The sequence below is a fragment of the Pecten maximus genome, chromosome 12, assembly GCF_902652985.1.
Source record: "Pecten maximus chromosome 12, xPecMax1.1, whole genome shotgun sequence".
In the NCBI taxonomy this organism is placed as follows: domain Eukaryota; kingdom Metazoa; phylum Mollusca; class Bivalvia; order Pectinida; family Pectinidae; genus Pecten; species Pecten maximus.
The window spans coordinates 21,224,076-21,233,358 of record NC_047026.1 but is presented as its reverse complement, the minus strand read 5'-3'; the positions used below and the strand labels follow the sequence as shown (position 1 = coordinate 21,233,358).

The window sequence follows — 9,283 nt, the reverse complement described above, 5'->3', positions numbered from 1 at the left end:
ATTGCTTAGGATAGTATGAGATGAGCTTGTATCGTTTTTTAGTTTGGTAGCCACCAGCTACTACAAGAAGACATCGCGTCAAATGACACGCCATTGGGCGATACACACAGAAAAACAAACACTCACTCGTGAAGGACAGTCACTTCACACGATGATTGAGTTAATGATACTCTTGTTCAGGATTAAATTGTTTACAAGACGATTAAATGGCTATTCACCAGCAAAATCCAATTGACACTTTAATAATACGTACATACGATTTTACTCATTAGTATTCCTGCAGGTTTGTCGGGGTATTCTAAAACATCTAGGTAATTAAACGCTGCACTGAATTACAACATACTGAAAGTTAGCTGTCTATAAAATGTCATTATTCAACTCCAGGGACGTACAATTTGTATGTACACATGTGTGTCCCTGCTCAATGACAGCACGCGATTCATTACCCCGTCTGAAATAGTTACATTGGACAGCGCCGTTAATATATACACAAACTATCTTGGGTATACTAAAATATTCGTAAGAAGGGAAAATTAAAACGTCAATATTTTTGTTAGGAGACGACGAAGACTTTTAACTCGATAATTTCCTATGGTTTATTGTTTATGTTAGACTTAAACATTGCAGGACAACAATAATAGGGTCATAGCTAGATATCGTGGGACATATTTGAGGACACTGATGACAGCAGACAGTGTAAATATTATTGTGTCGTCCCCAAAAGGAATTCATCATTCCCGCTTTCATATTCAGGTAATATATATACATATTTACATATATATTTACATATATATTTACATATTTATCATACACATTTCATAAGTTGTAACGTGTGCCCATTGTCTCTTTATGAGCTATAAATAGGTTTAAACTAAAATGCGTACCTAAAGTAAATTCGCATATATCCCCAGTCTGCGATTGTAGATGTTTACATCAACAGAATTGTATAGAAATACTAGTACATTGTACATAATAAAAAATATATATAAAAAATAGAATTAATTCAGCGGGCAAAGCCGATCAATATTATATCGTTGAAAATATATAATATATTATCATAAAATGGTATTTTCACTTGGCTATAATTGTATATGGTGTTTTATAATGTTTATTTGATGTCTTGTATCAGATATTCCTATAGAGTCAAGACTGTGATCACCATTGCTTCCTAATTAAATGTCAACTTGCCTTTAAACCATAAAAGAGAGCCCATCTTTTCATAGAATGGGATCTTAATGTTCAAAATTGAACCCTATATATGTAAAATGATGCTCCTGATTATATTACATATTGGATATGATAAACATATAAAATATCTTATATAACATATGAGATATATAATACACATATCAAAAATATTATATAACATTTGAGATGTATGATATACATATAATTATGTTATATTGGATATCATATATACTACTTTAGTATATGGGATATCTAATATATATTTGAAATAATCTAGATCTATATCGCTTTATGCAAGTAGGGACCGACCTTGCTCCTTCAATCAATGTTAACTTGCCATAAAAACTATCCTAAAATTGTAAGGTTAACTTCCAAGCATCATTTTGAAAATCTGAAGTAACGTTTTCACTAGAACGCGTTCTACCACAAAATGTGACTGTCCACCTGAACTTTGACCCTCCAGCCACGGGTACACGGTTGTCCATCGAATAACTTGACACACTGAGATATGTAGTATGTTTAAATTGTTTCAGGATATTAAAACCGATTCAGCAGATGTCGGGAAATATATATTTTAACAGAAAGTTTCACAATGGACAACGAGTACACAAGTATACAGATGCAGTATGTTCCACAGGGATTTAATATGCATTCCTAGCCACGGTCCATATACAGGTAAATGTATCAATATGGAATGTGGGTTAGGAATATACTTGCCCCTGTGATATATTCTAAACTAAATCAACAGTGAAATGTTTTTTAAAGACAAGAAGCACACGGCCTTGGTCCCGACACCAATAGGGAAATTAAACAGCTAATGAGCCATATCAGGTATTGGCATTTCTATTTATAGTAGTCCGGGAATTGTTCTTAATATCGACTTGTACTGAGGAACCTAACATTTGTTTCACAGACGTATGTCATTAAAACATATATGTATACGTACGTTTCATTTCAGAATAATTTTATGGTTCAGATCTTCGAATTGGACAATAGGCAAAGCCTATCTACGCCTTCTGTTCGCGTATATAGTACATACAATGTAGTATGAGATGGTCTATAAAATGTGCTTAATTTCACATGAAAGCGTTACAGCTGATTGAAACTTGAAACGTGCAAGAAAAAACCTTATATACTACATACTTGTATACATATGTATTAGTTTTCATACAAATGTTTAATGACAAGTTTCCCGTTGATTTTTTTATGTTTCTTTAGCTACCATTCGTCGTTTATTGCCATGGGTTCAGAAACTTTGTAAACCGGATATAGTATTAAGTTTCCAGTCGACAACTTCCGGTAGCTGCCAAGTGTCCTGTGCCTAGACACCATCTACTTTAGTATGCAGTTTAACAAACTTGTGGCAAGTCCCCGTGATCAGGTGGGTCATTCTAACGACTTATTACAGAGGATACTGGACTATCAAATAAGTTTGTAAAAGCAGAAATAAAAAATTAAATAAAATAGATAAACAAAAATAATAATAAAATAATAATAATTAAAAGAATAATAAAAAAAACTCCATGTAGTCACATTTGTCTGTTTTATATATCATACTGGCGAGGACTACCTTCGGATGCTAAAACGCTGACAGTGTATATGATGCGTGTCACAAAATTGCATAAAATGGCACCCACTGTATAGAGAATCAGATAATTATCAATTATGAACCTTTGGTGAGGTGAATATAACATTTTCTCTTCGTTCTCGACCTAAAAATAAATGTATTTTGCTGCCAGCACCGGGCGGTTGTTTTAGAGAGGACAATATTCCCACCCTGCTCGGACTGCCAGACACTCAAGTTGGAAAACACAAAACTGAGGATGGCCCTGGAGAAATCGGGATATCGAAACCAAAACCATCATCACCAGGAGCCCGTTCGACCGGCCATTCCTTCCATGAAACAAGGGGTAACGCCCACTCCAATCAGAAACCCCCGAGAGTGGTCACCAATGACAAACGCCAGAGTTACGGATTGGTATGTCAAAGTTATATATTTTCGGAAGGAAATTATAAATTCTAGCTTTAAAGAGTTACAATAACGTTATACACAGTTATAGCACTCCCAGGGTGCATTGCGGCTTCTGTAGCTATGGGAGATGTTTATAACACGCCTCTATAAATCCGGTGTTGTTAACCGCTTTCAATTTTATTCTGGCAATACGAAGGCGCGAAATAAAAACAAAATATAAATGTGCATGGATATATTTGTAAAAAATACAACAATAAGTATGCAAAGTGATCCTGAGGGAAGGTGTCCTCTGCTTCTTTGACAACATTTGCCCTGCAGGTAGGGCGTAAACATTGTATCTGTTGATTCGTAAGAGGCGACGAAATTAGGGATTTTAGCCTTTCTCTTCTTTGGCCGGGTGAGGTGTCCTGCTGGATGTCTTCAGTGAGGTAGCACTATAAATTTGGCATTAGTTTCGCGATATCACAATAGGAAATTCACCGCAAGTCTACATCTCACCTACATGGCTAGGCTTAATTGACCTTAGTAGTCAATAGGACGTTAAACAATAACAAACCAAGCCAATCCACCATATCAATGTATACAGCATACTACAGGCATTTGCTATTCTATAAACAAAGCAAAAATGAATTAATAACGTTTTAAGATTAACATGCATATATAATTAACAAGAGGCCCAGTGGGCCTGAATCGCTCAACTGCTTCTAGAGCAACTTTGAGGTTGATCTAGGTCATTTTTAGGCAGGTTTTAACTAATACTGATTACCACTTAATTGAAATATCAGAGAAAGTTAGCCAGGTTTATTCAAGTAAATTGTTTAAGCCTTCATTCCAGCATACTGTTGGCACCATATGTCTGGAGAGTCTCTTGGCTGTCAAAAATAAAATGTTTAAAGATTTTAACATATTTGACCCCTGTGACCTTAAAAGTAGATCAAGAACATTCATTTGAACAAACTTGGCAGCCCTTCAACAAAGCATGCTACAGGCCCAACATTAAATCCCCAGGGCCTCTTGGTTATTAAGATGAAGTTGTTTAAAGATTATAACATATTTGACCCTTGTGACCTTGAATGTTGGTCAGGGTCATTCGTTTGAACAAATGTGGAAGCATTCCGTCTCAACATGCTACATATTCGATATCAAGTCTCTGGACCACTTGGTTATTAAGAAGAAGTTATTTAAAGATTTTCGCATATTTGACACTTGTGGTCCAATCTGTACTACGTCATAAAAACGTCAGTTTGCCAGCTAGCCCGCCGTGCGTTATAGTTTAATCACTATAAATTTCTAAACATAACATTCATTAATCAACATTAAATTGACAATATTCTCCCCTCTACGTATACACGTATGTATATTGAACTATAAATATACTATTCCTCATACCTATTTACATGTATACGAAAACAAAACAAAGCAATTGCGATATAGTAGAGAATAAGAAGCCGAGCGAGCCACCCAGTCTGAAAAATAACTGATAAAAACAGGCAAAATCAGGAGGTGCACCAGCCCTAAATGCTCGAAACTTAAAGAATGCTGGGATTACTTTACAACATCCACCCTACGCTAAACCACTGATCTTGCCAAAATGTGATGTGTACTACTTCCGCAAAAAATTTACCAAAATTTCAAAAAACTAAACGTCTGTCGCACATGACCTGGGTACCCGCGAACAGCGTACACGTGCCGCACGTGCTGCGTACGAGACCAATCCGATTCAATCGGAACCCCTCGTCATTTTCTCCGAAACTAGACGTTCGTAGACGGAGGCGAGGTGTTCCGATTGCAATCCGATTGGCTCAGAACACTCGGTAATCTCCGTACCGAACCAAACCTGAAAGAACTTTGTAGTCCTTCAGGGGCCTTCACCGAAGCTTGCTACATGCCTAATCTTTGAGCCTCTTGGTTATTAAGAAGAAGGTGTTTATTCTTTTTAGAATATTTGACCCCTGTGGCCTTGAATGTACATCAAGGTCGTTCATTCGAACAAACCATGTAGCCTTATACCCAGCATGCTACAAGCCCATTATCAAAACCCTAGGCCTTTTGGTTATTAAGAAGAGGTTGCAATTGACGCCGGACGGCGGTCGGGCAACGGACGCCGCACCACGGCATAAGCTCACTTGCCCTTCGGGCAGGTGAGTTAAAATTATATTATCATCTTAACGTAGCTTTCTTTTTAATGGAATATTAAATGCCTGTGGTTTTACATATGTCTACAATTCGACTTGACCCTCTTGTTCAAATACAAGCGTGTTACGTTTACTATTCATGGTCGACAGGGAGGCGATTTGGGCGGGGACACCGGACATGGTCGCCACCCGGGCCAAACCGAGTCAGCTACTATTGAGGCCTGGTCAAGACATTCCCGACAGCACCGAAGCTCTGTATAAGGAAATAGCCCGTTTGAATAAGGAACTGGACTATCGGAGTGCCGAGGCACACATGAATCGGCGACGCCTGGGCGAGGCGACGCCTAATCCTTCTAGGTCACGGGGCGACGTGTTTACTTCGTCCAGATACAGGTATCATGTTCCTCGGTTCGTAAAGGTATCATTGGCAACGGCCATCACCCACGAGACGAGGTTGTGCTACCATCATCCTTCTTCAGTTAGAAGTTAAATCGGTTTAAATCGAAATAGCAGAAGTAAAAGAGGTCTACGAAAAGAAATAAAAATAGTTTTTAACAACTCACGACATTTTGGTTACAAATCCAAGAAATTTACTGAAGAAGTGATTACAAGCAATATTCTAAGTAGCAACTTAATTCATATTATATGTGGTGGAACTGGGCTCGGTTCGCAGGTTCCGGGTTAGAGTCCCGGTCTGGAAATTTCACATGACCTATTTAAATTTACTGATTTTTCTAGGAGAGACGAAGGGCAACTGACAAACGACAAAGTAAAAGTGGGACAACAGTATGCTAACCTGTTTGACAGGGAGTGGGAGACCGCCCTACAAACATTGGAAGCTTCCGGTATGGAGTACAGGAAATGCACGGAGCTACTCTTTAATATTCTAGTGGTAAGAAAGTAGTCATATAATATGACAATCACTTAGAAATATGCTACAGATTATCAAAGATCTGTTACGAAGTTTACGTTTAATATAGGTCAACAATGCATACACAATCGTATCTGTACTAAATATTCCTGCCTAAACTTACAAATATTTATTTGTTTCAGGAAATTTACCATTATGCTGAGAAGAAATCCGCAGAACAGCTCCACAAAATCGTCGAGGGAACGAACGACATTCTGTTGCAATCTACAGAGGGTCGGGTAATTACTTGTTATAGTCACGTGACAAACTCTTTTTAAATACACAAATTTATTTCGGGTTTCCCTCATACCGTATTCCAGTTTGGCACTTTTTCGTTTAATGTTGGTATATTGACAGTATATGTGTAGATGTATTGTTATGGCGTTCCATCACTGTAACTGTGCTCATTTATAGAAGTTCGCTTTATATTTTAGCCTTTGTCAAAGTATGATGTGAAGTTGGTTGGTGGTATAGAGGCAGAGATCTACCGTAGGAAGGTGTCGGATAGCACAGTGGCGGCCATTACCAAGGTATGTATAGATATCTTTACACCAATCGGGAACATTCGGCACTTTCCGTTAACAAGTATTTGCTCGTTTATGGAAAGTGACGAAGGCTCCCGATTAATCTTTTCACTTTTTCACATTTAATTTTTACTTTTTAAAGAAAAATATTAATCAGTGATACAATATCCGAGAATTTCGACTTCAATTCACTTTCTAATCCTATACTCAATTACTATTTCTTTCAGTTATACACCGTTAATGATGTAGAAGAATTCAAGAAACAGAACATTGCACAAACGATAAAAAATCACAAAAAGATCAAAGATTACGTCAGCAAGTGTGTTGAGGTCACTTGGTGCATGTGTGTTCAAGATCCTGCTATGACATTTGAGCTCACGAGGAAGAAAGGTTACGCGTTTAACCTTTCTAGGTACCAGTACTACAGAACTGAAGGCAACACCATTGATTCGTTAGTTTGGCCCGTCTTGTTGTCTCAGGCACAAGGCGCAGTGGTTGCTAAGGGATGGGCTGATGCTGAGCCAAGTAAACCGAAACGAGGCGGCAAATCGAAGGCGGGAACTGATGAAAGATCGCGACAGAAAAGTGGAAAATAAGATTAAATTTTCAAAATCTTTCCTGGCCATTTGTTATTTAAGAACTCGTACTTGATGAAGGAATGAAATTTTAAAAACATGTACACGTCCAATACGGTACAGAAAATATCATTTTTGATTATATTATACATCTATCGTCTGACCAAAATCATCGACCAAATCCAAATGGTGTTCGTCCCGTCCCGTCCCATTCTGAATCAAATTCTAACACCTATAGACACTTAATTCTTTGACAGACAAACTTTATACAAAAGTCCAGTAACAGTACACTTCTGACACTGATGTGTTGAAATGAAATGAAATGATTCCAAGGTCAAGGTCAATGTTCTGAATATAGAAAACCATCAACTGTTTCAATTTTAACACCTAGTCTTTCATAGATTTTCATCAAACTTGATACAAAGGTCGGTTATGAGTATACTTCTGACGTTGTTGTGTTTCAGGGTTTAAAGGGCAAGGTCACTGTTGCTGGATATAGAAAATCGGTAGCTACATCATTTCTTAATAGATTTTGATTAAAGTTAATAATATACAAAGTAAAGTTTACACACAAAATATAGCTATATACACAGATACCCGGAACGTAAGTTTTTGTAATACAGGTTCCAAGGTCAGAGTCACTTCATAAACACCGTCCCGTTCGGTTGGAATTTAAAGGTCGATTGTTAGTATACTTTTAACGTTGTTGTGTTTCTGGTATCAAGTGGCAGCGGGTGTATTTATGTATGACAGACATTTTCTATTTGTTTCATTTGTTGGTGTTAATTAGATAGTTTTTATACCGTGGGTGCAGTGTTATGCATTTTTGTGACAGACAGTACCAGTGTATAGGCTGTCGGCGCTGTAGTACTAGTTATAAAACATGAAGGTATTTTGTATCTTTTTGTAAGAAATGTTTTAGCCTGATATCGAATAAAATTTGTAAGATACCCAACATAAATTGAAATACGGGATCGGCATTGCACAACGAATACATTTTTATATATAGACCTTATACATTGTATACCTAGAAATGAGCTGTATAATTCGAAGCTGGAGACTAACTGTTAGAGTAACGAAGTATCGACCGACGTTATTATTAAACAATACAAACAGACGCCATTCGTGTCATATCTGATATATCATAAAGTTAAAAATAACTTATGGCGATCAATAATTAAAACTGCACTTGGATTTTACAGTTCGCTTCGTTAGGTGACTAATATCATTGGGCCCAGATGAAAATCGCACTGTCGTTTATGTTTGTTTGTTTATTTTTTAACAAAATAAGCGAGTGATATATCATTGGAATTGTATAATTATTATTCATGTGTAGCGGGCGACTACCGCCAGCCATAGCTACCTAATTGACAAGACATCCCTGGTGATCTTGGCGGCACCTTCGTGTGATCGATAGTATACAATAACACTACTATAATTGATGGCAAATTCTACTTAATAATCAATAAGAAGAAAAAATAACTTCGAGATATAAAAAACGTTTATATATAATTTAGCCTTTATACGCCTGGGTGTTTCTGGGAGAGGCTATGCTGTAAAAATATATACATTGTACATGTATATATTTTTCTGTTAAATTCCCTTGGGCCTGAACACCAGCATTTGAATAGAAAATAGAGTATACTTTCTTTTAAAAATTGATAATATATTTCTTTAAAATATTTATCCATCACAAGGCTTCTATCAGTCTTGCTTTGGATGAATAGGCAATATATGGACCGCGACAAATTAAGATGATTTAAAAATTAATGCCACACTTGGGAAAATATGAGAGATAACATACATGATGTGTAGGTCAGTTATGTTTGTTCAATTTAGAGTACTATTTTTATTTGTATACCTTGTATATTAAAATCTTACTGGAAGACTATTTCTTTCAAGCATAAAGTGTATATTTCCATCAATCGGTATTTTTTGCCCTTTCAATTTTAAATCTGATTTGAAAAACAAAATAGCAT

The 9,283-nt window shown here is 36.7% G+C and overlaps 1 protein-coding gene across 1 annotated transcript; it reads left to right on the top strand.

Moving 5' to 3' along the window:
- The first annotated feature begins 542 nt into the window (after positions 1–542).
- LOC117339961 lies at positions 543–7,345 on the top strand. The gene is made up of 9 exons (XM_033901683.1): positions 543–753; positions 1,722–1,863; positions 2,407–2,569; positions 2,928–3,166; positions 5,446–5,688; positions 6,034–6,187; positions 6,349–6,444; positions 6,640–6,735; positions 6,957–7,345. The coding sequence occupies exons 3-9, from the start codon at positions 2,531–2,533 to the stop codon at positions 7,323–7,325; spliced, it is 1,236 nt and encodes a 411-aa protein (XP_033757574.1). The 5' UTR covers positions 543–753; positions 1,722–1,863; positions 2,407–2,530; the 3' UTR covers positions 7,326–7,345.
- Positions 7,346–9,283: the final 1,938 nt, after the last annotated feature.

Coding starts and splice junctions, on each gene's coding strand:
- LOC117339961 (XM_033901683.1), top strand. CDS start 2,531: ATGCAGTTTAACAAACTTGTGGCAAGTCCCCGTGATCAG. Junction 3,167..5,445: donor AACGCCAGAGTTACGGATTG/GTATGTCAAAGT, acceptor CATGGTCGACAG/GGAGGCGATTTGGGCGGGGA. Junction 6,188..6,348: donor TACTCTTTAATATTCTAGTG/GTAAGAAAGTAG, acceptor TATTTGTTTCAG/GAAATTTACCATTATGCTGA.